Here is a 27,353-nt window from a genome sequence, read left to right on the forward strand (position 1 = left end):
TTTCTCCAAATTCGATGGTAATGTTTTGACGTTACCCCTTTCCTGGCTTGGATCAAGGTAGGAATTACCTTGTCTTGAATACATTTCCGGGCTAGAATCTGACACTCAACCTCCATGCCGTCAAACGTAGCGCGTTAAGTCTTGATAGATGAACGGTCCCTGTTGTAGAAGATCCTCCCGAAGAGGTAGAGGCCACGGGTCCTCCAGAAGCATTTCCAGTAGATCTGCATACCAAGCCCTTCTTGGCCAATCCGGAGCATTGAGAATTGCTTGAACCCTTTACCTTTTTATTCTTTTGAGAATTCTTGGGATCAATGGAAGTGGTGGAAAAACCATCTGATAGAACCACGGAGTCACCAGAGCGTCCACCGCCTGTGGGAATCTTGACCTGGAGCAATACCACTGGAGCTCCTTGTTGAGACGAGAGGCCATCATGTTGATCTGTGGAGTCCCCCACAGACGAGTCATGCACCCAAACACCTCCGGGTGAAGGCCCCACTCTACTGGGCGGAGGTCGTGTCTGCTGAGGAAGTCTGCTTCCCAGTTGTCCACTCCCGGAATGAAGATCGCGGACAGCGCCACAGCAGGTCTCTCTGCCCAGAGGAGAATCCTTATCACCTCTGACATTGCTGCTCTGCTCTTCGTTCCGCCTTGTCGGTTTATATACATTACTGCTGTCACATTGTCCGACTGAACTTGGATGGATCGATCTTGAAGATGTGCTGCCTGCAGAAGGGCGCTGTATATGGCCGTTAGTTCCAGAATGTTGATCGGAAGAATGGTTTTCTGACTTGACCATTTTCCTTGGAAGTGTTCTCCTTGGGTGACTGCTCCCCAACCTCTGAGGCTTGCGTCTGTGGTCAGCAGAATCCAATTTTGAATCCTGAACCTTCGGCCCTCGGTCAGGTGAGAAGTCTGTAGCATCCACAGAAGAGAAATCCTGGCTCTTGGCGACAGACGTATCCTCTGGTGCATGTGGAGATGCGATCCGGACCATTTGTCCAACAGATCCAGCTGGAAGTGTCTTGCGTGAAACCTTCTGTACTGCAATGCCTCGTAAGAGGCTACCATCTTCCCCAGGAGGTGAATGCAAAGATGCCCCAATATCCGGGTCAGCCTGAGGACGTCCCGCACCATGGACTGAATTACCAATGCCTTTTCCAGAGGAAGGAATACTTTCTGTACCTCCGAGTCCAGTATCATCCCCAGGAATGGAAGCCTCTGTATTGGTTCCAGGTGAGATTTTGGCAGGTTCAGAATCCACCCGTGATCCTGGAGAAGTCGTGTGGAGAGAGCAATGCTGTGCAACAACCTCTCCCTGGATGGTGCGGATCGTCCAGGTATGGTATTATGTTCACTCCTTGTTTGCGGAGGAGAAACATCATCTCCGCCATCACTTTAGTAAATACCCTCGGGGCCATAGAGAGCCCAAAGGGCCGGGCCTGGAACTGGTAATGACAGCCCTGCAACGCAAACCTTAGATAAGCCTGATGAGGCGGCCAAATCAGAATATGAAGGTACGCATGATATCCAGAGACAACAGGAATTCTCCTTCCTCAGACCTGAGATCACTGCTCTCAGCGACTCCATCTTGAATTTGAACACCCGTAAATACAGGTTCAGTGACTTAAGTTTTAAAATGGGCCTCACCGAACCGTCCGGTTTTGGTACCACAAACAGGTTGGAATAAAAACCCTTGTTTTGAAGTTGAAGAGGAACTGTAACAATGACATGAGTCTGTACCAGTTTTTGAATTGCTGCTTGCAAGGTCATACTTGCTTCCGGTGAAGCTGGTAAGCCGGATTTGAAAAATATGTGAGGTGGGAGTTCTTGAAACTTCAGTCTGTAGCCCCGGACGATAAGATCTTTTTCCCATGGATCCAAGCATGAGGTGGTCCATACGTGACTGAAATATCGCAACCGGCTCCCACCTGCCTGTTGACCAGGCAGTGCGGTCCACCGTCATGCTGAAGGCTTTGCGGAAGCAATACCGGAGGTCTGATCCTGTGAGACTGTATTTGCAGGTTTTCTGGGTTTACCTCTATTGCCTTTGAAGGCAGTAGAAGAACCCTTGGCCTTACCTTTAAAACTTTGCCGTCCAAAAGGACTGCAACGTTGGCGCAGAAAAGGATTTCCTAGCCGGGGCTGCTGCGAAAGGAAAGTATGTAGACTTACCCGCTGTAGCCTCGGATATCCCACGTATCCAGTTCATCTCCAAAAAGGGCTTCACCTGTGAAATGTAGGTTTTCCATGCCTTTCCTGGAATCAGCATCCGCAGTCCACTGGCGTAGCCAAAAGCCCATGCGTGCCGACACTGCCATGGCAGTGGTGCGTGCGTTGAGCAATCCAATCTCCTTTATGGTCTCCACCATAAAGTTATCAGAATCCTGTATATGCTGTAGGAGTAAAATAATCTCACCCCTGGCTAAGGAATCTAACCCGTCAATTAGATTACCTGACCATTTTGCAATGGCCCTAGTGATCCATGCACAAGCTGTAGTGGGTCTTTGGACCACCCCCGCAGCTGTGTACAGAGATTTGAGAGTGGTCTCAATCTTGCGTTCTGCAGCATCCTTCAACGAAGCAGCACCAGGAACAGGTTAAACTATCTTACGAGACAGCCTGGAAACCGAAGCGTCCACTATCACTGGGATTTCCCATTTTTTCCTATCATCCTGAAGGAATGGCAAGGATGTGAGTAACCGTTTTTGGAATCTGAAACCTCCTGTCAGGATTAACCCAAGTTGCTTCAAAAAGAGAATTTAATTCCTTAGAAGCAGGAAAAGTAGCAGAGGATTTCTTTTTCACATTAAAAAAGGATTCCGTCTCGTCCTCTGACATCTTGGGGGTAATTCCAAGTTGATCGCAGCAGGAATTTTTTTAGCAGTTGGGCAAAACCATGTGTACTGCAGGGGGGTCAGATATAACATTTGCAGAGTGTGTAAGATTTGGGTGGGTTATTTTGTTTCTGTACAGGGTAAATACTGGCTGCTTTATTTTTACACTACAATTTAGATTTCAGTTTGAACACACCCAACCTTAATCTAACTCTCTCTGCAAATGTTATATCTGCCACACCTGCAGTGCAAATGGTTTTGCCCAACTGCTAACATTTTCTGCTGCGATCAACTCGGAATTACCCCCCTTGTCAGGAATTTGTAACACATCTCTTATAGCTTCAATCGGCCTGTATTCCCTGTGCTAAAGCTGCATCCCCTCCACCCCGTCCAGCTCCCCATCCTCTGGGTCTGAAACATCATCGTCGGTATCAGCCTGCATGATTTGGGCAGGTGTACGTTTCTGTGGACAAATAGCAAGGGTCTGAGATGCCGGGATGACCACTGAATCCCTATTCATGAGGTCATCTTCAGACTGCCTTAAAATATTGCGTCTCCTTTTCATTTTGGGACAGTTTATTCGAAATATTTGAAATCATCTTTTTTAAGGAATCTAACCATACAGGTTCAGATCCACTAGCTTGGGAATGTGTACTATCTTGAGTTAGTCACCCCCCTGATTGAGAAAAACACTCTGCTGTGCATGATACACACTCCATTGACATGATAAATGTGCAACATACACACAGTAAGGAAAAGGTTAAAGCACAGTTAACCTACACAGAGCACAGTGGAGCCAGCCACACAGCGCCCCTATAGCTAAAGATTAAACTTAGCTGGGTCGCAAACGAAGTACCTTTAATAGGGCTTAGTACACCAAATTATTGCTCCCCCCCCTCCCTTTGCTATGACCCCCTGGTACCGCGAGGTGCTTTGGAGTCCGTGTGGAGGAGCTGCGCTTCTAAGACAGGCTGCCTGTGTAAAGCTGCAGAGGGAAAATGGCACTGGTGAGCCGCTCATAGTGAAGGCCCGCCCCCCCGTAATGGCGCGCGGTCTTCCCGGTCTTTATACTGGCTGAGGTGTGGAAGCATGTCTGTAGGCGATCAAAACCCCTGTAACAGTGTCAGTTTTGCGGATAATAGATGTGGCTCCTGCCGCCCCTCACAGCGGACACTACAGTGTGCCTGAAGCGCAGCGTGCATGCAGCGCTGCGCTCCTACCCTCATGCCGCCATCACAGCCGGCGACCCGCTAACCAGGACACCGGCCACCTACTCACCACTCCTCTGGCTTTGTTAGGGGTGGCGGCGTGCTGTGGGTATGTACGCTCGCAGCGGTAGGGCTTGCGAATAGGACCCTCAGGAGCTCAATGTCCTGTCAGCGGGGAATGGGAGCATTAACCCTAGGGAGGTTGCCACCCCCCCTTCAAATCCCACGAAGCAGGCAGTCTGTTGCCAACAAGACCTGCCCGAAAACAATAAAACAGAAAAGAAATGCAGAAAACTCTTCAGGAGCTTCCCAAGTGTGACCGGCTCCTCCGGGCACATTTTCTAAACGGAGTCTGGTAGGAGGGGCATAGAGGGAGGAGCCACTGCACACTATTGATTTCTTAAAGTGCCCAAGGCTCCTAGAGGACCCGTCTATACCCCATGGTACTAATGTGGACCCCAGTATCCTCTAGGACGTAAGAGAAAATAAGAATTTACTTACCGATAATTCTATTTCTCGGAGTCCGTAGTGGATGCTGGGGTTCCTGAAAGGACCATGGGGAATAGCGGCTCCGCAGGAGACAGGGCACAAAAGTAAAGCTTTACGATCAGGTGGTGTGCACTGGCTCCTCCCCCTATGACCCTCCTCCAAGCCTCAGTTAGGTACTGTGCCCGGACGAGCGTACACAATAAGGAAGGATTTATGAATCCCGGGTAAGACTCATACCAGCCACACCAATCACACCGTACAACCTGTGATATAAACCCAGTTAACAGTATGATAACAGAAGAGCCTCTAAAAGATGGCTCCCTACAACAATAACCCGAATTAGTTAACAATAACTATGTACAATTATTGCAGATAATCCGCACTTGGGATGGGCGCCCAGCATCCACTACGGACTCCGAGAAATAGAATTATCGGTAAGTAAATTCTTATTTTCTCTATCGTCCTAGTGGATGCTGGGGTTCCTGAAAGGACCATGGGGATTATACCAAAGCTCCCAAACGGGCGGGAGAGTGCGGATGACTCTGCAGCACCGAATGAGAGAACTCCAGGTCCTCCTTAGCCAGAGTATCAAATTTGTAAAATTTTACAAACGTGTTCTCCCCTGACCACGTAGCTGCTCGGCAAAGTTGTAATGCCGAGACCCCTCGGGCAGCCGCCCAAGATGAGCCCACCTTCCTTCTGGAGTGGGCCTTTACAGATTTAGGCTGTGGCAGGCCTGCCACAGAATGTGCAAGTTGGATTGTGCTACAGATCCAACGTGCAATCGTCTGCTTAGACGCAGGAGCACCCATCTTGTTGGGTGCATACAATATAAACAACGAGTCAGATTTTCTGACTCCAGCTGTCCTTGCAATATATATTTTCAATGCTCTGACAACATCCAGTAACTTGGAGTCCTCCAAGTCACTTGTAGCCGCAGGCACTACAATAGGCTGGTTCAGATGAAATGCTGACACCACCTTAGGGAGAAAATGCGGACGAGTCCGCAGTTCTGCCCTGTCCGAATGGAAAATCAGATATGGGCTTTTGTAAGATAAAGCTGCCAGTTCTGACACTCTCCTGGCCGAAGCCAGGGCTAGTAGCATGGTCACTTTCCATGTGAGATATTTCAAATCCACATTAATTTAGTGGTTCAAACCAATGAGATTTGAGAAAGTCCAAAACAACATTGAGATCCCACGGTGCCACTGGGGGCACCACAGGAGGCTGTATATGCAGCACTCCCTTAACAAAAGTCTGGACTTCAGGAACTGAAGCCAATTCTTTCTGGAAGAAAATCGACAGGGCCGAAATTTGAACCTTAATAGATCCCAATTTGAGACCCATAGACAATCCTGATTGCAGGAAATGTAGGAATCGACCCAGTTGAAATTCCTCCGTCGGAGCACTCCGATCCTCGCACCACGCAACATATTTTCGCCAAATGCGGTGATAATGTTGCGCGGTTACTGCCTTCCGTGCTTTAATCAAAGTAGGAATGACTTCTTCCGGCATGCCTTTTTCCTTTAGGATCCGGCGTTCAACCGCCATGCCGTCAAACGCAGCCGCGGTAAGTCTTGAAACAGACAGGGACCCTGCTGAAGCAAGTCCCTTCTCAGAGGTAGAGGCCACGGATCTTCCGTGATCATCTCTTGAAGTTCCGGGTACCAAGTTCTTCTTGGCCAATCCGGAACCACTAGTATCGTTCTTACGCCTCTTTGCCGTATAATTCTCAATACTTTTGGTATGAGAGGCAGAGGAGGAAACACATATACCGACTGGTACACCCAAGGCGTTACCAGCGCGTCCACAGCTATTGCCTGCGGATCTCTTGACCTGGCGCAATACCTGTCCAGTTTTTTGTTGAGGCGAGACGCCATCATGTCCACCATTGGTCTTTCCCAACGGGTTACCAGCATGTGGAAAACTTCTGGATGAAGTCCCCACTCTCCCGGGTGAAGGTCGTGTCTGCTGAGGAAGTCTGCTTCCCAGTTGTCCACTCCCGGGATGAACACTGCTGACAGTGCTATCACATGATTTTCCGCCCAGCGAAGAATCCTTGCAGCTTCTGCCATTGCACTCCTGCTTCTTGTGCCGCCCTGTCTGTTCACATGGGCGACTGCCGTGATGTTGTCCGACTGGATCAACACCGGCTTTCCCTGAAGCAGAGGTTCTGCCTGGCTTAGAGCATTGTAGATTGCTCTTAGTTCCAGAATGTTTATGTGAAGAGACGTTTCCAGGCTCGTCCACACTCCCTGGAAGTTTCTTCCTTGTGTGACTGCTCCCCAGCCTCTCAGGCTGGCGTCCGTGGTCACCAGGATCCAATCCTGTATGCCGAATCTGCGGCCCTCCAATAGATGAGCACTCTGTAACCACCACAGAAGAGATACCCTTGTCCTTGGAGACAGGGTTATCCGCTGGTGCATCTGAAGATGCGACCCTGACCATTTGTCCAACAGATCCCTCTGGAAAATTCTTGCGTGGAATCTGCCGAATGGAATTGCTTCGTAAGAAGCCACCATTTTTCCCAGGACTCTTGTGCATTGATGTACAGACACCTTTCCTGGTTTTAGGAGGTTCCTGACAAGCTCGGATAACTCCTTGGCTTTTTCCTCCGGGAGAAAAACCTTTTTCTGAACCGTGTCCAGAATCATCCCTAGGAACAACAGACGTGTTGTCGGAATTAACTGGGATTTTGGAATATTCAGAATCCACCCGTGCTGTTTTAGCACTTCTTGAGACAGTGCTAATCCCATCTCTAGCTGTTCTCTGGACCTTGCCCTTATTAGGAGATCGTCCAAGTATGGGATAATTAATACGCCTTTTCTTCGAAGAAGAATCATCATCTCGGCCATTACCTTGGTAAAGACCCGAGGTGCCGTGGACAATCCGAACGGCAGCGTCTGAAACTGATAGTGACAGTTCTGTACGACGAACCTGAGGTACCCCTGGTGTGAGGGGTAAATTGGAACGTGGAGATACGCATCCTTGATGTCCAAGGATACCATAAAGTCCCCTTCTTCCAGGTTCGCTATCACTGCTCTGAGTGACTCCATCTTGAACTTGAACTTCTTTATGTACAGGTTCAAGGACTTCAGATTTAGAATAGGTCTTACCGAGCCATCCGGCTTCGGTACCACAAATAGAGTGGAATAATACCCCTTTCCTTGTTGTAAAAGAGGTACCTTGACTATCACCTGCTGAGAGTACAGCTTGTGAATGGCTTCCAAGACCGTCACCCTGTCGGAGGGGGACGTTGGTAAAGCAGACTTCAGGAAACGGCGAGGTGGATTCGTCTCTAGTTCTAACCTGTACCCCTGAGATATTATCTGCAGGATCCAGGGATCTACCTGCGAGTGAGCCCACTGCGCGCTGAAATTCTTGAGACGACCCCCCACCGCCCCCGAGTCCGCTTGAGAAGCCCCAGCGTCATGCTGAGGCTTTTGTAGAAGCGGGGGAGGGCTTCTGTTCCTGGGAAGGAGCTGCCTGTTGCTGTCTCTTCCCCCTTCCTCTGCCTCGTGGCAGATATGAATATCCCTTTGCTCTCTTGTTTTTAAAGGAACGAAAGGGCTGCGGTTGAAAAGTCGGTGTCTTTTTCTGTTGGGGAGTGACTTGAGGTAAAAAGGTGGATTTCCCGGCTGTAGCCGTGGCCACCAAATCCGATAGACCGACTCCAAATAACTCCTCCCCTTTATACGGCAAAACTTCCATATGCCGTTTTGAGTCCGCATCGCCTGACCACTGTCGCGTCCATAAACAACTTCTGGCCGAAATGGACATAGCACTTACCCGTGATGCCAGTGTGCAGATATCCCTCTGTGCATCACGCATATAAAGAAATGCATCCTTTATTTGCTCTAAAGACAGTAAAACATTGTCCCTATCCAGGGTATCAATATTTTCAATCAGGGACTCTGACCAAGCTACCCCAGCACTGCACATCCAGGCTGTCGCTATAGCTGGTCGTAGTATAACACCTGTATGTGTGTATATACTTTTTTGGATATTTTCCATCCTCCTATCTGCTGGATCTTTAAGTGCGGCCGTCTCAGGAGAGGGTAACGCCACTTGTTTTGATAAGCGTGTGAGCGCCTTGTCCACCCTAGGAGGTGTTTCCCAGCGCGCCCTAACCTCTGGCGGGAAAGGGTATAAAGCCAATAACTTCTTTGAAATTAGCATTTTTTTATCGGGGGCAACCCACGCTTCATCACACACCTCATTTAATTCTTCTGATTCAGGAAAAACTATAGGTAGTTTTTTCACACCCCACATAATACCCTGTTTAGTGGTACCTGTAGTATCAGCTATATGTAACGCCTCCTTCATTGCCAAAATCATATAACGTGTGGCCCTACTGGAAAATACGGTTGATTCGTCACCGTCACCACTAGAATCAGTGCCTGTGTCTGGGTCTGTGTCGACCGACTGAGGCAAAGGGCGTTTTACAGCCCCTGACGGTGTTTGAGGCGCCTGGACAGGCACTAATTGATTGTCCGGCCGTCTCATGTCGTCAAACGACTGCTTTAGCGTGTTGACACTATCCCGTAATTCCATAAATAAAGGCATCCATTCTGGTGTCGACCCCTAGGAGGTGACATCCCCATATTTGGCAATTGCTCCGCCTCCACACCAATATCGTCCTCATACATGTCGACACACACGTACCGACACACAGCAGACACACAGGGAATGCTCTTAACGAAGACAGGACCCCACTAGCCCTTTGGGGAGACAGAGGGAGAGTTTGCCAGCACACACCAAAAGCGCTATATATGACAGGGATAGCCTTATAATAAGTGCTCCCTGTATAGCTGCTTTAATAATATATTTTTGCCACAATTTTGCCCCCCCCTCTCTTTTTTACCCTGTTTCTGTAGTGCAGTGCAGGGGAGAGCCTGGGAGCCGTCCTGACCAGCGGAGCTGTGTAAGGAAAATGGCGCTGTGTGCTGAGGAGATAGGCCCCGCCCCTTTTTCGGCGGGCTCGTCTCCCGCTCTTTAGTGGATTCTGGCAGGGGTTAAATATCTCCATATAGCCCCCGGAGGCTATATGTGAGGTATTTTTAGCCAAATTAGGTTTTCATTTGCCTCCCAGGGCGCCCCCCTCCCAGCGCCCTGCACCCTCAGTGACTGCCGTGTGAAGTGTGCTGAGAGGAAAATGGCGCACAGCTGCAGTGCTGTGCGCTACCTTTAGAAGACTGAGGAGTCTTCTGCCGCCGATTCTGGACCTCTTCTCGTTTCAGCATCTGCAAGGGGGCCGGCGGCGAGGCTCCGGTGACCATCCAGGCTGTACCTGTGATCGTCCCTCTGGAGCTAATGTCCAGTAGCCAAGAAGCCAATCCATCCTGCACGCAGGCGAGTTCACTTCTTCTCCCCTAAGTCCCTCGTTGCAGTGATCCTGTTGCCAGCAGGACTCACTGTAAAATAAAAAACCTAAGCTAAACTTTTCTAAGCAGCTCTTTAGGAGAGCCACAAAGATTGCACCCTTCTCGGCCGGGCACAAAAATCTAACTGAGGCTTGGAGGAGGGTCATAGGGGGAGGAGCCAGTGCACACCACCTGATCGTAAAGCTTTACTTTTGTGCCCTGTCTCCTGCGGAGCCGCTATTCCCCATGGTCCTTTCAGGAACCCCAGCATCCACTAGGACGATAGAGAAAACAGGTTAATACATGTGGCATGAAGTTGCAGCCCAATACATTCAGAGAAGCATAGTATTTACATGCTCAAACTAAGGGGCAGATTTAACCCATTACGAATCTTAAATGGTGTTTCAACCAATCAGCTGCCAACTGTCATGTGTTAAAAATGATAGGAGTGGATTGGTTGAAGCACCATTTAAGATTGATAACGAGATCTATATCCCCATTATTTTCTTATTATACTCTTAGTACTCAAAATCTATTGATCAAGATTAGTAACGAGTGATAACTAGAATGTCACTCATTAAATCTGCCCCTAAGACATTACAACGGTTTAAAACAAACTTTGTTGTCAACTGTGTGAAATTACAAGGCCTGTGAATTGTTCACAAGACTACATCGAAAGGTCTCTATACTTTTCAAAGTCCCTTCTTTGAAGTCCCTTACAGTTGCACCAAGTGTCTTGATATCCATCTGCATTAGTATGTATCAGGAATGTGGACATCCCTAGTAAAAGATAAAGCTTCCATTTCATAAATAAAATTGCAGACTGAATTAAAAAGACAAAAAAAAAGAAAAAAAAAAGAAATAAAAAAAAAGGAAGCATTAAAATAATTGTGCACCAGCACCTGCTCCATCTGTGTGAAGTTTTAGCTTCCTCAAAATATTTGTCCTAACAGTGACTGGCCAAGACATTGAAGAAATGATACACTTCTTCTTTGTCATACACAGCCACTTCTGTGGAACACTCATTACAGTTTACAGGGTGATACATTTCCGCTTCTGTACTCTGCGTTTCAGTTGCTGTATCCACAGAGGGAACTTTCCTTTTCTTGCGATCTCGTCTCCGGTGCTTCATAGCCTGTTCTGGGAATTTCAGCACTTCTTCCTTATTGACAGTGCAATTCATAACAAACATGGCTCTGTACTGGGTTTTATAAGACTCGTGCCTGCAAAGGAGTTTAGAGGTTTAACATCCAGAACCAGTAGAATAGCATTTTATCAAATATGCGGCAAAAGTAAATGGACAAGTACACTTTGGTTGCATAAAAACATTTCTCTATCGTCCTAGTGGATGCTGGGGTTCCTGAAAGGACCATGGGGAATAGCGGCTCCGCAGGAGACAGGGCACAAAAAGTAAAGCTTTAGGATCAGGTGGTGTGCACTGGCTCCTCCCCCTATGACCCTCCTCCAAGCCTCAGTTAGATTTTTGTGCCCGGCCGAGAAGGGTGCAATCTAGGTGGCTCTCCTAAAGAGCTGCTTAGAAAAGTTTAGCTTAGGTTTTTTATTTTACAGTGAGTCCTGCTGGCAACAGGATCACTGCAACGAGGGACTTAGGGGAGAAGAAGTGAACTCACCTGCGTGCAGGATGGATTGGCTTCTTGGCTACTGGACATTAGCTCCAGAGGGACGATCACAGGTACAGCCTGGATGGTCACCGGAGCCTCGCCGCCGGCCCCCTTGCAGATGCTGAAACGAGAAGAGGTCCAGAATCGGCGGCAGAAGACTCCTCAGTCTTCTTAAGGTAGCGCACAGCACTGCAGCTGTGCGCCATTTTCCTCTCAGCACACTTCACACGGCAGTCACTGAGGGTGCAGGGCGCTGGGAGGGGGGCGCCCTGGGAGGCAAATGAAAACCTTTTTTGGCTAAAAATACCTCACATATAGCCTCCGGGGGCTATATGGAGATATTTAACCCCTGCCAGAATCCGTTAAGAGCGGGAGACGAGGCCGCCGAAAAAGGGGCGGGGCCTATCTCCTCAGCACACAGCGCCATTTTCCCTCACAGAAAGGCTGGAGGGAAGGCTCCCAGGCTCTCCCCTGCACTGCACTACAGAAACAGGGTTAAAACAGAGAGGGGGGGCACTAATTTGGCGTTAGAAATATATAAAAAAGATGCTATAAGGGAAAACACTTATATAAGGTTGTCCCTATATAATTATAGCGTTTTTGGTGTGTGCTGGCAAACTCTCCCTCTGTCTCTCCAAAGGGCTAGTAGGTCCTGTCCTCTATCAGAGCATTCCCTGTGTGTGTGCTGTGTGTCGGTACGTGTGTGTCGACATGTATGAGGACGATGTTGGTGAGGAGGCGGAGCAATTGCCTGTAATGGTGATGTCACTCTCTAGGGAGTCGACACCAGAATGGATGGCTTATTTAGGGAATTACGTGATAATGTCAACACGTGCCAAGGTCGGTTGACGACATGAGACGGCCGACAAACAATTAGTACCGGTCCAGACGTCTCAAAAACACCGTCAGGGGTTTTAAAACGCCCGTTTACTTTAGTCGGTCGACACAGACACAGACAGGGACACTGAATCCAGTGTCGACGGTGAATAAACAAACGTATTCCTTATTAGGGCCACACGTTAAGGGCAATGAAGGAGGTGTTACATATTTCTGATACTACAAGTACCACAAAAGAGGGTATTATGTGGGATGTGAAAAAACTACCGTAGTTTTTCCTGAATCAGAAAAATTAAATGGTGTGTGATGATGCGTGGGTTCCCCCCGATAGAAAATATGGGTGGTATACCCTTTCCCGCCAGAAGTTAGGGCGCGTTGGGAAACACCCCTTAGGGTGGATAAGGCGCTCACACGCTTATCAGAACAAGTGGCGGTACCGTCTATAGATAGGGCCGTCCTCAAGGAGCCAGCTGACAGGAGGCTGGAAAAATATCATAAAAAGTATATACACACATACTGGTGTTATACTGCGACCAGCGATCGCCTCAGCCTGGATGTGCAGAGCTGGGGTGGCTTGGTCGGATTCCCTGACTAAAAATATTGATACCCTTGACAGGGACAGTATTTTATTGACTATAGAGCATTTAAAGGATGTATTTCTATATATGCGAGATGCACAGAGGGATATTTGCACTCTGGCATCAAGAGTAAGTGCGATGTCCATATCTGCCAGAAGATGTTTATGGACACGACAGTGGTCAGGTGATGCAGATTCCAAACGGCACAAAGGTGTATTGCCGTATAAAGGAAGAGGAGTTATTTGGGGTCGGTCCATCGGACCTGGTGGCCACGGCAACTGCTGGAAAATCCACCGTTTTTACCCTAAGTCACATCTCTGCAGAAAAAGACACCGTCTTTTCAGCTTCAGTCCTTTCGTCCCTATAAGAGTCATATCTGCCCAGGGATAGAGGAAATTGAAGAAGACTGCAGCAGGCAGCCCATTCCCAGGAACAGAAGCGTTCCACCGCTTCTGACAAGCTCTCAGCATGACGCTGAGACCGTACAGGACCCCTGGATCCTACAAGTAGTATCCCAGGGGTACAGTTTGGAATGTCGAGACGTTTCCCCTGCGCAGGCTCCTGAAGGCTGCTTTACCAAGGTCTCCCTCCGACAAGGAGGCAGTATGGGAAAAAATTCACGAGCTGTATTCCCAGCAGGTGATAATTAAAATTACCCCTCCTACAACAAGAAAAGGGGTATTATTCCACACTATATTGTGGTACTGAAGCCAGAAGGCTAGGTGAGACCTATTCTAAATCTAAAAAAATTTGAACACTTACAAAGGTTCAAATCAAGATGGAGTCACTCAGAGCAGTGATAACGAACCGGGAAGAAGGGGACTATCTGGTGTCCCGAGACATCAGGGATGCTTACCTCCATGTCCCAAATTTGCCCTTATCACTAAGGGTACCTCAGGTTCGTGGTATAAAACTGTCACTATCAGTTTCAGACGCTGCCGTTTGGATTGTCTACGGCACCCCGGGTCTTTACCAAGGTAATGGCCGAAATGATGGTTCTTCTTCGAAGAAAAGGCGTCTTAATTATCCCTTACTTGGACGATCTCCTGATAAGGGCAAAAGTCCAGGGAACAGTTGGAGGTCGGAGTAGCACTATCTCGGATACTGTTACAACAGCAGGGGTGGATTCTAAAGATTCCAAAATCGCAGCTGATCCTGACAACAAGTCTCCTGTGCTTAGGGATGAGTCTGGACACAGTCCAGAAAAAGGTGTTTCTCCCGGAAGAGAAAGCCAGGGAGTTATCCGAGCTAGTCAGGAACCTCCTAAAATCAGTGCATCATTGCACAAGGGCCATGGTAAAAAAAAATGGTGACTTCCTTCGAAGCAATTCCAGTCGGCAGATTTCATGCAAGAACTTTTCAGTGGGATCTGCTGGACAAATGGTCCGGATCGCATCTTCAGATGCATCAGCGGATAACCCTATATCCAAGGACAAGGGTGTCTCTCCTGTGGTGGTTACAGAGTGCTCATCTTCTAGAGGGCCGCAGATTCGGCATTCAGTTTTGGATGTTGGTGACCACGGAGGCCAGCCCGAGAGGCTGGGGAGCAGTCACACAAGGAAAAAATTTCCAGGGAGTGTGATCAAGTCTGGAGATTTTTCTCCACATAAATATAGCTAAGGGTAAATTTATAATGCTCTAACCTTAGCAAGACCTCTGCTTCAAGGTCAGCCGGTATTGATCCAGTGGGATAAAACATCACGGCAGTCGCCCACGTAAATAGACAGGGCGGCACAAGAAGCAGGAGGGCAGTGGCAAAAACTGCAAGGACTTTTCGCTGGGCGGAAAATCATGTGATAGCACTGTCAGCAGTGTTTCATTCCGGGAATGGAAACTGGGAAGCAGACTTCCTCAGTAGGCACGACCTCCACCCGGCAGAGTGGGAACTTCATGGGGAAGTTTTCCACATAATTGTAAACCGTTGGGAATTACCAAAGGTGGACATGATGGCGTCCCGTCTGAACAAAAAACGGGACAGGTATTGCGCCAGGTTAAGAGACCCTCGGGCAATAGCTGTGGACGTTTCTGGTAACACCGTGGGTGTACCAGTCGGTGTATGTGTTCCATCCTCTGCTTTTCATACCTAAGGTACTGAGAATTATAAGACGTAGAGGAGTAAGAACTATACTCATGGCTCCGGATTGGCCAAGAAGGACTTGGTACCCGGAACTTCAAGAGATGCTCACAGAGGACTTATGGCCTCTGCCGCTAAGAAGGGACTTGTTTCAGCAAGTACCATGTCTGTTCCAAGACTTACCGCAGCTGCGTTTGACGGCATGGCGGTGGAACGCCGGATCCTAAGGGAAAAGGCATTCAGGAAGAGGTCATTCCTACCCTGGTCAAAGCCAGAAAGGAGGTGACCGCACAACATTATCACCACATGTGGCGAAAATATGTTACGTGGTGTGAGGCCAGGAAGGCCCCACGAAGAAATCTCAACTCGGTCGATTCCTGCATTTCTTGCAAACAGGAGTGTCTATGGGCCTCAAATTGGGGTCCATTAAGGTTCAAATTTCGGCCCTGTCGATTTTTCTTCCAGAAAGAATTGGCTTCAGTTTCCTGAAGTCCAGAAGTTTGTCAAGGGAGTATTGCATATACAACCCCCTTTTGTGCCTCCAGTGGCACTGTGGGATCTCAACGTAGTTCTGGGATTCCTCAAAACACATTGGTTTAAAACCAGTCAAATCTGTGGATTTGAAGCATCTCACATGAAAAGTGAACATGCTCTTGGACCTGGCCTGGATCAGGCGAGTGTCAAATTGGTGGTTTTTTTCTCAAAAAAGCCCATATCTGTTTGTCCATTCGGACAGGGCAGAGCTGCGGACTCGTCCCCAGTTCTCTCCCTAAGGTGGTGTCAGTGTTTCACCTGAACCAGCTTATTGTGGTGTCTTGCGCCTACTAGGGACTTGGAGGACTTCAAGTTGCTAGATGTGGTCAGGGCCCTGAAAATATAGGTTCCAGGACGGCTGAAGTCAGGAGAACTGACTTGCTGTTATCCTGTATGCACCCAACAAACTGGGTGCTCTTGCTTTTAAGCAGACTTTTGCTAGTTGGATGTGTAATACAATTCAGCTTGCACATTCTGTGGCAGGCCTGCCACAGCCAAAATATGTAAATGCCCATTCCACAAGGAAGGTGGGCTCATCTTGGGCGGCTGCCCGAGGGGTCTCGGCTTTACAACTTTGCCGAGCGGCTATTTAATCAGGGGCAAACACGTTTGTAAAATCCTACAAATTTGATACCCTGGCTAAGGAGGACCTGGAGTTCTCTCATTCGGTGCTGCAGAGTCATCCGCACTCTCCCGCCCGTTTGGGAGCTTTGGTATAATCCCCATGGTCCTTTCAGGAACCCCAGCATCCACTAGGACGATAGAGAAAATAAGAATTTACTTACCGATAATTCTATTTCTCGGAGTCCGTAGTGGATGCTGGGCGCCCATCCCAAGTGCGGATTATCTGCATTACTTGTACATAGTTACAAAAATCGGGTTATTATTGTTGTGAGCCATCTTTTCAGAGGCTCCGCTGTTATCATACTGTTAACTGGGTTCAGATCACAGGTTGTACAGTGTGATTGGTGTGGCTGGTATGAGTCTTACCCGGGATTCATAAATCCTTCCTTATTGTGTACGCTCGTCCGGGCACAGTACCTAACTGAGGCTTGGAGGAGGGTCATAGGGGGAGGAGCCAGTGCACACCACCTGATCCTAAAGCTTTACTTTTTGTGCCCTGTCTCCTGCGGAGCCGCTATTCCCCATGGTCCTTTCAGGAACCCCAGCATCCACTACGGACTCCGAGAAATAGAATTATCGGTAAGTAAATTCTTATTATTACATAACGACTTACCTTTGGCAATCCAAGCAAAGAGTGGTCATGCAGGCTGGGCAATTCAAAATGGCATCACTGCTGGGTACAGCTTGTGTTTTAGTCTGATTGGGTCTCTGCTTCCTTATGTTTCTGTAACTAGAATTTAACCAAATAGATGAGACTTATAATTAGCTATAGATGTGTCCTCCTACATCCTTTCTGCAGTCACATTAATCAGCCCTGTTAATCATGCCATGCCGTGGCTCGGTAGCGCTGAGCGTCTTTATGTGTGACCTTTCCCGTTTAAATGTGTCTAAGTAGCATTGCTAAGTGAAAAGGAGGCACAAGCAGTTTATACTGATTAAAATGATCTGCGGCATGCCTATATCCTGTAAGTGACTGCGGCTGTATCTGCATCCGAAAGATTAATTCATGGAAATCACTGTAACGTAGCATTTTGTAGGCAAAAAGAGCCACAGTCGCGCACAGAATATAGGCATGCCCGCATATCACTTTAATCAGCATAAGCTGCTTATGCATCCTATCCATATTGAGGAGAATAAGATGCCCAATGTTAGCAGAGCTGCCAGCTATCTCATGCCAAGCATCTCCTGCTGCAAGGTTTATTAAAGCAAGATGTATCTGTAGATCCGACAGCAGGTCAATAATGGACAACCTCTGCTCACTGCAAATTTTCATTAAGTCTTCTGATTTCATGGTTTTACAGTATTGGGGAAACAAAAGGATTGGCCCCTCCTGATTTCTTTTAATTTCTGTGTATGTGTCACACTTAATTGCTTCAGATCTTCAAAAATAAAAAACAAATAATTGAATATAAGACAGACAATTTGAGTAAACACAAAATACAGTTTTGGATCACTTCCTATGCCCCCCTAGACTGTCTATAAGCCTCTCAGGGATATCATGACCGTACCTCCTTCTTCTGGCATCCACCCATTCCTGGTCACGGTCATCCTCATCTGGATCATATAGGAGGTCATCATTAGTTGGTATTTTGCGCTTCTGTCTCTGCTTCTTCCCAGTTTCAGCAGCTAAAAGTAACAACATAAATGGGCTGCATTAGAACATGAAGGACACAACATTCAGCAGCACATTTCCATTTACTCACTTATATGTCCAGACACAATACATACAGTAAATGGAGGCAGAAAGCCAGCCTTTAACAGCTTAACATTTTAGGAGCCAGACTATTATCCACAACCAATATATATCTAAACTTCTATAGCACATAATTCATGTCCTGTCAATGGCCCTCCGGCTTCCCCACATGCACTCAGACCACAATACATGCATGCCTCTGGTGACAAATTCATAGTACTGTACGTCACACCAATACTTGGATGCTCTTCCTGCATCTCCTGCATGAGCTGGGATCACAGACACCAGCAGAATGACCTGGCTGGGTCTCACTGACTATTCATAGGTGGGAAAGTACCTGACTTACATGTAGCTGGGCAGCTGTAGTAACACTGGGGAGGAGAAGATGAGGTGAAGGTTCCTGACACGGTCTACTAAGGACTCCTGGAAGCTGGTCTCATTCAGCAGCCATGGCCTGCTCTGCCCCCCCACTGTTGCTGGCAAGTATACCTTCATGCTCCTCCAGAAGAGCCTCTGCAGTATGAGCAGCCTGGAGAGCTTCCCAACAAACCAGGCAGCTTCCAACAAGTGTGGAAGATCATCTATAAGCATTCGGTGTGAGTGAAAGTCACAGAGCAGCCTTCCTCCTCACACAGCAGATCTCCATAGTTCCATTCTGCCCAGGAGCACTGCTCTGATCATCAGGGACACTTCTGCGAAACCCAGCACCGTCCTCTCCACTCACGGACTCAGTAACTAGCCTTGCTTGTTATGACAGAATGGAAAAAAGTGGCAGCTAGGGACATCAAGATCAAAATATTACCAAAGCTGTAAGAAGTGCCAGATACTGCCAATAGTCCCATCAGCACTGCAGAGCGTCCTGCAGGACCCACAAAAATTTAGAAAACAGCTTCTCCAGTCATAAAACAGGGGTGGTTCCTCATTTGCATGATTACCGCTAGATGTGATTACTATGCGGCGTGGAGTAGACGGAGCAGAGTTTTGTTTCGTTTCTAAATGAACCCTCACTCTTACAGTCAACGCTTTTAATCATTTTTTCATAATCTTTGTTTAAATAAAAGTATGTTTTTAAGAAAGACTGTTTTTCTTTCATAGCATGAAAGAAACCTTTATATGAAGAGCAAATAATTTACAATCATGGGTACGGATACGCATATGATTATCAGCTCATCATCCACAAAGATATACTTATATGTCTGATAGCACTATTGTTATTCACCTTCTGTGCATACCACCATTATATCACACACGTCTAAAGATACCTCATGTCTTTCAAACGAGTAGGGGTACGCACCATTATTTATTATTAGATCTTTCTATTTTTGTCTTGCATTGTCGAGAGGGAATCCCTCAGACAAAGAAAAAGGAATATAACGAATCCTGGGTGAGTATTATATATATATATACACATTTGTTTATGTACTAACACTGCATGCCTGTCAAGGAAATCTTCATACCACAAGATCTATCCTCTTTGGTAGTGCCAGCGGGAGACTCAGTACATTTGCAGCAGCTCGAACGCTACTGTACCAGTTAAAAATAAGAATTTACTTACCGATAATTCTATTTCTCATAGTCCGTAGTGGATGCTGGGACTCCGTCAGGACCATGGGGAATAGCGGGCTCCGCAGGAGACAGGGCACATCTAAAAAAGCTTTTAGGTCACATGGTGCGTACTGGCTCCTCCCCCCATGACCCTCCTCCAGACTCCAGTTAGGATACTGTGCCCGGACGAGCGTACACAATAAGGAAGGATCTTGAATCCCGGGTAAGACTCATACCAGCCACACCAATCACACCGTACAACTTGTGATCTGAACCCAGTTAACAGTATGATAACACAAACGAAGTAGCCTCTGAAAAGATGGCTCACAACAATAGTAATAACCCGATTTTTGTAACAATAACTATGTACAAGCATTGCAGACAATCCGCACTTGGGATGGGCGCCCAGCATCCACTACGGACTATGAGAAATAGAATTATCGGTAAGTAAATTCTTATTTTCTCTAACGTCCTAGTGGATGCTGGGACTCCGTCAGGACCATGGGGATTATACCAAAGCTCCCAAACGGGCGGGAAAGTGCGGATGACTCTGCAGCACCGAATGAGAGAACTCCAGGTCCTCTTTAGCCAGAGTATCAAATTTGTAAAATTTTACAAACGTGTTCTCCCCTGACCACGTAGCTGCTCGGCAAAGTTGTAATGCCGAGACTCCTCGGGCAGCCGCCCAGGATGAGCCCACTTTCCTTGTGGAATGGGCCTTTACAGATTTAGGCTGTGGCAGGCCTGCCACAGAATGTGCAAGTTGGATTGTACTACATATCCAACGTGCAATCGTCTGTTTAGACGCAGGAGCACCCAACTTGTTGGGTGCATACAATGTAAACAACGAGTCAGATTTTCTGACTCCAGCTGTCCTTGAAATATATATTTTTAATGCTCTGACAACGTCCAGTAACTTGGAGTCCTCCAAGTCGCTAGTAGCCGCAGGCACCACAATAGGCTGGTTCAAGTGAAATGCCGAAACCACCTTAGGGAGAAATTGAGGACGTGTCCTCAATTCTGCCCTGTCCGAATGGAATATCAGATATGGGCTTTTGTATGACAAAGCTGCCAACTCCGAAACTCTCCTGGCTGAAGCCAGGGCCAACAGCATGGTTACCTTCCATGTAAGGTATTTTAAATCTACCGATTTTAAAGGCTCAAACCAATGAGATTTGAGAAAATTTAGAACCACGTTCAAATCCCACGGTGCCACTGGAGGCACTATTGGGGGTTGTATATGTAGTACACCTTTGACAAAAGTTTGTACTTCAGGCACTGACGCCAATTCCTTCTGGAAGAAAATTGATAAGGCCGAAATTTGAACTTTAATGGACCCCAATTTGAGGCCCATAGACAATCCTGCTTGCAGGAAATGTAAGAATCGACCCAATTGAAATTCTTCCGTTGGAGCCTTCTTGGCCTAACACCACGCAACATATTTTCTCCAAATGCGGTGATAATGTTGTGCGGTCACTTCTTTCCTGGCTTTAATTAAAGTAGGAATAACTTCCTCAGGAATGCCCTTCTCTTTTAGAATCCGGCGTTCAACCGCCATGCCGTCAAACGCAGCCGCGGTAAGTCTTGGAACATACAAGGTCCCTGCTGAAGCAGATCCCTTCTTAGAGGTAGAGGCCACGGATCCTCCGTGAGCATCTCTTGAAGTTCCGGATACCAAGTTCTTCTTGGCCAGTCCGGAGCTACCAGTATTGTTCTTACTCCTCTTTTCCGTATAATTCTCAGTACCTTTGGTATGAGAGGCAGAGGAGAACACATACACTGACTGGTACACCCACGGTGTTACCAGAGCGTCCACAGCTATTGCCTGAGGGTCTCTTGACCTGGCGCAATACCTGTCCAATTTTTTGTTGAGGCGAGACGCCATCATGTCCACCTTTGGTTTTTCCCAACGGTTCACAATCATGTGGAAAACTTCTGGATGAAGTCCCCACTCTCCCGGGTGAAGGTCGTGTCTGCTGAGGAAATCTGCTTCCCAGTTGTCCACTCCCGGGATGAACACTGCTGACAGTGCTACGACATGATTCTCCGCCCAGCGCAGAATCCTTGCAGCTTCTGCCATTGCACTCCTGCTTCTCGTGCCGCCTTGTCGGTTTACGTGGGCGACTGCCGTGATGTTGTCGGACTGGATCAACACCGGCTGACCCTGAAGCAGCGATTTTGCCAGGCTTAGAGCATTGTAGATCGCTCTTAGCTCCAGTATATTTATGTGAAGAGACGTCTCCAGGTTTGACCACACGCCCTGGAAGTTTCTTCCCTTTGTGACTGCTCCCCAACCTCGTAGGCTGGCATCCGTAGTCACCAGGACCCAGTCCTGTATGCCGAATCTGCGGCCCACTAACAGATGGGCAGTCTGCAACCACCACAGGAGAGACAACCTTGTTCTCGGTGACAGTGTTATCCGCTGATGCATGTGCAGATGCGATCCGGACCATTTGTCCAGCAGATCCCACTGAAATGTTCGTGCATGGAATCTGCCGAATGGAATCACTTCGTACGAAGCCACCATCTTTCCCAGGACTCTTGTGCATTGATGTACTGACACAGTTCCTGGTTTTAGGAGGTTCTTGACAAGTTCGGATAACTCCCTTGCTTTCTCTTCCGGGAGAAATACCTTTTTCTGAACCGTGTCCAGAATCATGCCCAGGAACAGCAGATGTGTTGTCGGGGTCAATTGAGATTTTGGAAGATTTAGAATCCACCCGTGTTGCTGAAGCACTACTTGTGTTAGCGCTACACCGACTTCCAGCTGTTCTCTGGACTTTGCCCTTATCAGGAGATCGTCCAAGTAAGGGATAATTAATACGCCTTTTCTTCGTAGAAGAACCATCATTTCGGTCATTACCTTGGTAAAGACCCGAGGGGCCGTGGACAACCCAAACGGCAGCGTTTGAAACTGATAATGACAGTCTTGTATCACGAACCTGAGATACCCTTGGTGTGAGGGGTAAATCGGGACATGTAGATAAGCATCTTTTATGTCCAAGGACACCATGAAGTCTCCTTCTTCCAGATTCGCTATCACTGCTCTGAGTGACTCCATCTTGAACTTGAATTTCTTTATGTACAGGTTCAAGGATTTCAGATTTAGAATAGGCCTTACCGAACCGTCCGGTTTCGGTACCACAAATAGTGTGGAATAATACCCCTTTTCCCTGTTGTAGGAGGGGTACCTTGACTATCACCTGCTGAGAATACAGCTTGTGAATGGCTTCCAAAACCGACGTCCTTTCTGAGGGAGACGTTGGTAAAGCAGACTTTAGGAACCGGCGAGGGGGAGACCTTTCGAACTCCAGCATGTAACCCTGAGATACTATCTGCAGGACCCACGGGTCCACTTGTGAGTGAACCCATTGATTGCTGAAAATCTTAAGTCGACCCCCCACCGTTCCTGAGTCCGCTTGTAAAGCCCCAGCGTCATGCTGATGGCTTTGTAGAAGCCGGGGCGGGCTTCTGTTCCTGGGCAGGGGCTGCTTGCTGCCCTTTCTTACCCTTTCCTCTGCCTCGCGGCAGATAAGACTGTCCTTTTGGTCGCTTTTTATAGGAGCGAAAGGACTGCGGCTGAAAAGACGGTGTCTTTTTCTGTTGGGAGGGGGTCTGAGGTAAAAAAGTGGATTTGCCGGCAGTTGCCGTGGCCACCAGGTCCGAAAGACCGACCCCAAACAATTCCTCTTCTTTATATGGCAATACTTCCATATGCCTCTTGGAATCCGCATCACCTGACCACTGTCGCGTCCATAAACTTCTTCTGGCAGATATGGACATCGCGCTTACTCTTGATGCTAGAGTACAAACATCCCTCTGAGCATCTCGCATATAAAGGAAAGCATCCTTTAATTGCTCTAGAGTCAATAAAATACTGTCCCTATCCAGGGTATCAATATTTTCAGTCAGAGAATCCAACCACACTACCCCAGCACTGCACATCCAGGCTGAGGCTATTGCCGGTCGCAGTATAACACCAGTATGTGTGTATATACTCTTCAGTGTAGTTTCCAGCCTCCTATCTGCTGGATCCTTGAGGGCGGCCGTATCAGGAGACGGCAACGCCACTTGCTTTGATAAACGTGTGAGCGCCTTATCCACCCTAGGGGGTGTTTCCCAGCGCGCCCTAACCTCTGGTGGGAAAGGGTATAATGCCAATAACTTCTTGGAAATTAGCAGTTTTCTATCGGGGTTAACCCACGCTTCATCACACACGTCATTCAATTCCTCTGATTCTGGAAAAAATACAGGTAGTTTTTTCACCCCCCACATAATACCCCTTTTTGAGGTACCAGCAGTATCAGAGATCTGCAAAGCCTCCTTCATTGCCGTGATCATATAACGTGTGGCCCTATTGGAAAATACGTTTGTTTCTTCACCGTCGACACTAGATTCATCTGTGTCGGTACCCGTGTCGACTGACTGAGGTAAAGGACGTTTTACAGCCCTTGACGGTGTCTGAGACGCCTGAACCGGTACTAACTGGTTAGCCGGGCGTCTTATTTCGTCAACTGACTTTTGTAATGTGCGGACATTATCACGTAATTCCATAACTAAAGCCATCCATTCCGGTGTCGACTCCCTAGGGGGTGACATTACCATCATCGGCAATTGTTCTGCCTCCACACCAACATCGTCCTCATACATGTCGACACACACGTACCGACACACAGCAGCCACACAGGGAATGCTCTAATCGAAGACAGGACCCCCTAGCCCTTTGGGGAGACAGAGGGAGAGTTTGCCAGCACACACCAAAAGCGCTATAAATGTATATAAACAACCCTAGAAGGTGTTGTTTACTATATATGCGCTCTTAATATATAAATATCGCCAATTTATGCCCCCCTTCTCTTTGTTACCCTGTTTCTGTAGTGCAGTGCAGGGGAGAGACCTGGGAGCCTTCCTCACCAGCGGAGCTGAGCAGGAAAATGGCGCTGAGTGCTGAGGAGAATAAGCTCCGCCCCTTTTTCGGCGGGCTTTTCCCCGGTTTTTAAGAAACTGGCCTGGGTTAAAATACATACATATAGCCTTAATGGCTATATGTGATGTATTTATTTTGCCACTAAAGGTAATTTTATTGCTGCCCAGGGCGCCCCCAGCAGCGCCCTGCACCCTCCGTGACTGAGTCAGTGAGCCGTGTGACAACAATGGCGCACAGCTGCCGTGCTGTGCGCTACCTTCAAGAAGACTGAGGAGTCTTCTGCCGCCTGCTTTCCGGACCTCCGTTCTGCCGTCTCTTCAGCGTCTGTAAGGGGGATCGGCGGCGCGGCTCCGGGACGAACCCCAGGCTGACCTGTGTTCCGACTCCCTCTGGAGCTAAGTGTCCAGTAGCCTAAGACTCCAATCCATCCTGCACGCAGGTGAGTTGGAAATCTCTCCCCTAAGTCCCTCGATGCAGTGATCCTGTTGCCAGCAGGAATCACTGAGATTGAAACCTAAAAAAAAAACTTTTCTAAACAGCTCTTTAGGAGAGCCACCTAGATTGCACCCTCTCGGACGGGCACAAAAACCTAACTGAGGCTTGGAGGAGGGTCATAGGGGGAGGAGCCAGTACGCACCATGTGACCTAAAAGCTTTTTTAGATGTGCCCTGTCTCCTGCGGAGCCCGCTATTCCCCATGGTCCTGACGGAGTCCCAGCATCCACTAGGACGTTAGAGAAATTAGATTTTACACCCTGCCATCTATCAATCACAAACAGCAGCGAGACAGCTCTAACTGTGGCACCACAGCTCTAAATAACTGTGGCACCACAGACAGTGTAAGTTTCCACTTGACCACCGGAGTCACACGAACTGAACTGCTACTTTATAATGCACTTCCCAGTGGAAGAACATAAATATTTTGTAACACTGGTTAACTATTTAAATATACCGATTTGTACTTGCCTCTTATAATTGCTTAACAATATTAAAGGCTGTAACACTAAAGGTCCATACACCCTTAACGATATAATGAGCGACGTCGCTCATTTCCCCCCTCCTTGAGCGACGTCGCTCATTATATCGTTAAGTGTGTATGCCGCCAGCGACGACCAATGCGCGGCCCCGCGGGTCGGCAACGATCGTCGCTGTCGGTAGGGCATGCATGAAGGATGTGGACTGTCGTCCACGACCTTCATGCAGGGCTGGCGGGGGGCGTGACGTCACTGAGCGATATGAGCGGTCATATCGCTCAGTGCGTACAGGCGGCAGCCGACCGGCCGGCCGGCCCGGGAGGGGGAAACGTTAGACGATGTCGCTCACAGAGCGACATCGTCTAATGTGTATGGGCCTTTAGAAAACAGATCAATGAACAATATTTGCTCACTGATGTAGAGCCGTATTATATAACAAATGTCCAAACTACCATGTTGAAAGATCAGAATAACCTTAGTCATTCGTAATAAATAACATATGCTAAGCAATAGCAATTTGAGTAAAATCTGTCAAATTATCAAACTAAAAGCCTTCTTAAAAATATGTTTTTCCTGGAACATAAAAACTATATAAAAGCCACAAACATTAAACACTAAAAATAAAGAATAAAATAAAGAAAAAGTTTTAAAAGTATCTCACTTCATCAGGCTGATACTTATGGCACTATGGGTAAATTAGGATCTCATATACCTATATGAGATCCTAATTTACTCATAGTGCCATAAGTATCAGCCTGATGAAGTGGACATGCTTTGTTTATAATAAAAGTCTTTAATATAATAAAAGTCAATATTCTCACTCAGTGAGAGTTCAATGAGGTTCTGGAACAGAATATATAAAAAAAGTACTGGAAAACGACTCTATAGTCTTTATGTCAGATACCTCCTGTAGCAATATTCACATCAGCCGGTTTGTTTATATATAAACCTTTTTGCCTTTAAATCGTGGTCCTCCCAGAAACATTCAGGACAAGAGAGAGAAGAAAAACATTGTAATACTGCTTTAATTAATATAAAATAGGATTTTAATTACCTACCGGTACATCCTTTTCTCGTAGTCCGTAAAGGATACTGGGGTTACATTTAGTACCATGGGGTATAGACAGGTCCACTAGGAGCCATGGGCACTTTAAGAATTTGGTAGTGTGGGCTGGCTCCTCCCTTTATGCCCCTCCTACCAGACTCAGTCTAGGAAACTGTGCCTGAGGAGACAGACATACTTTGAGAGAAGGATAGATAAAGATAGTGGTGAGATTCCGAACCATAACACAAAAAACAAAGGAAAGCTATGCTAACCAAACTTTAAACAGGAACAGGAACAGCAACAGCAATACTTAACCAAGTAACAGTGCAGGAATAACTAAGCACCAGGCGAGCGTCCAGTATCCTCTACGGACTACGAGAAAAGGATTTACCGGTAGGTAATTAAAATCCTATTTTCTCTTACGTCCTAGAGGATACTGGGGTTCCATTTAGTACCATGGGGATGTACCAAAGCTCCCAAACTGGGTGGGAGAGTGCTGAGGTTCCTGCAGAACGGATTGACCAAACTATCGAACTTGTAGAACTTAGCAAAACGTGTTCGAACCTGACCAAGTAGCTGCTCGGCAGAGCAGTAAAGCAGAGACAGCCCGGGCAGCCGCCCAGGAAGAACCCACCGACCTAGTAGAGTGGGCCTGTACAGATTTCGGAACCGGCAAATCTGACGTGGAATAAGCATGCTGGATAGTGAACCTGATCCAGCATGAAATTGTCTGCTTTGAAGCAGGATACCCAATTTTATTGTGATCATATAGAACGAGAATGAGTCAGATATCCTGTGACGAGCTGTTCTCTTTACATAAACCTTCAAAGCCCTCACAACATTCAAATACTTTGAAGTAGCAGAGGTGCGGACATCACCTTAGGAAGAAATTGCAGACGAGTTCTGAGTTCAGCTCTGTCCTCATGAAAAATTAAGTAGGGACTCTTGTGAGACAATACCCCTAGCTCCGACACACGTCTTGCTGAAGCCAAGGCCAACAATGC

At 47.5% G+C, this 27,353-nt stretch overlaps 1 protein-coding gene across 5 annotated transcripts in view; it reads right to left on the reverse strand.

Annotated features, from left to right (window-relative positions):
• Nucleotides 1-10,122: 10,122 nt before the first annotated feature.
• The window catches only part of EAPP (E2F associated phosphoprotein), a 49,276-nt gene continuing 32,045 nt past the window's right edge, over nt 10,123-27,353 (reverse strand). For 4 of the 5 annotated variants that reach the window (XM_063947872.1, XM_063947873.1, XM_063947871.1 and 1 more), the window contains exons 5-7: nt 17,675-17,792; nt 16,780-16,896; nt 10,125-11,120 (exon numbers count right to left, since the gene is read on the reverse strand). In XM_063947872.1, coding sequence (XP_063803942.1) covers nt 10,844-11,120; nt 16,780-16,896; nt 17,675-17,792 — 512 coding nt within the window. In that variant the 3' untranslated portion in view covers nt 10,125-10,843. Of the gene's footprint in view, nt 11,121-16,779; nt 16,897-17,674; nt 17,793-27,353 lie in introns of all 5 variants that reach the window. The other variant, XM_063947874.1, reaches the window with a different exon arrangement.

Source organism: Pseudophryne corroboree, chromosome 12, assembly GCF_028390025.1.
Source record: "Pseudophryne corroboree isolate aPseCor3 chromosome 12, aPseCor3.hap2, whole genome shotgun sequence".
Lineage (NCBI taxonomy): Eukaryota > Metazoa > Chordata > Amphibia > Anura > Myobatrachidae > Pseudophryne > Pseudophryne corroboree.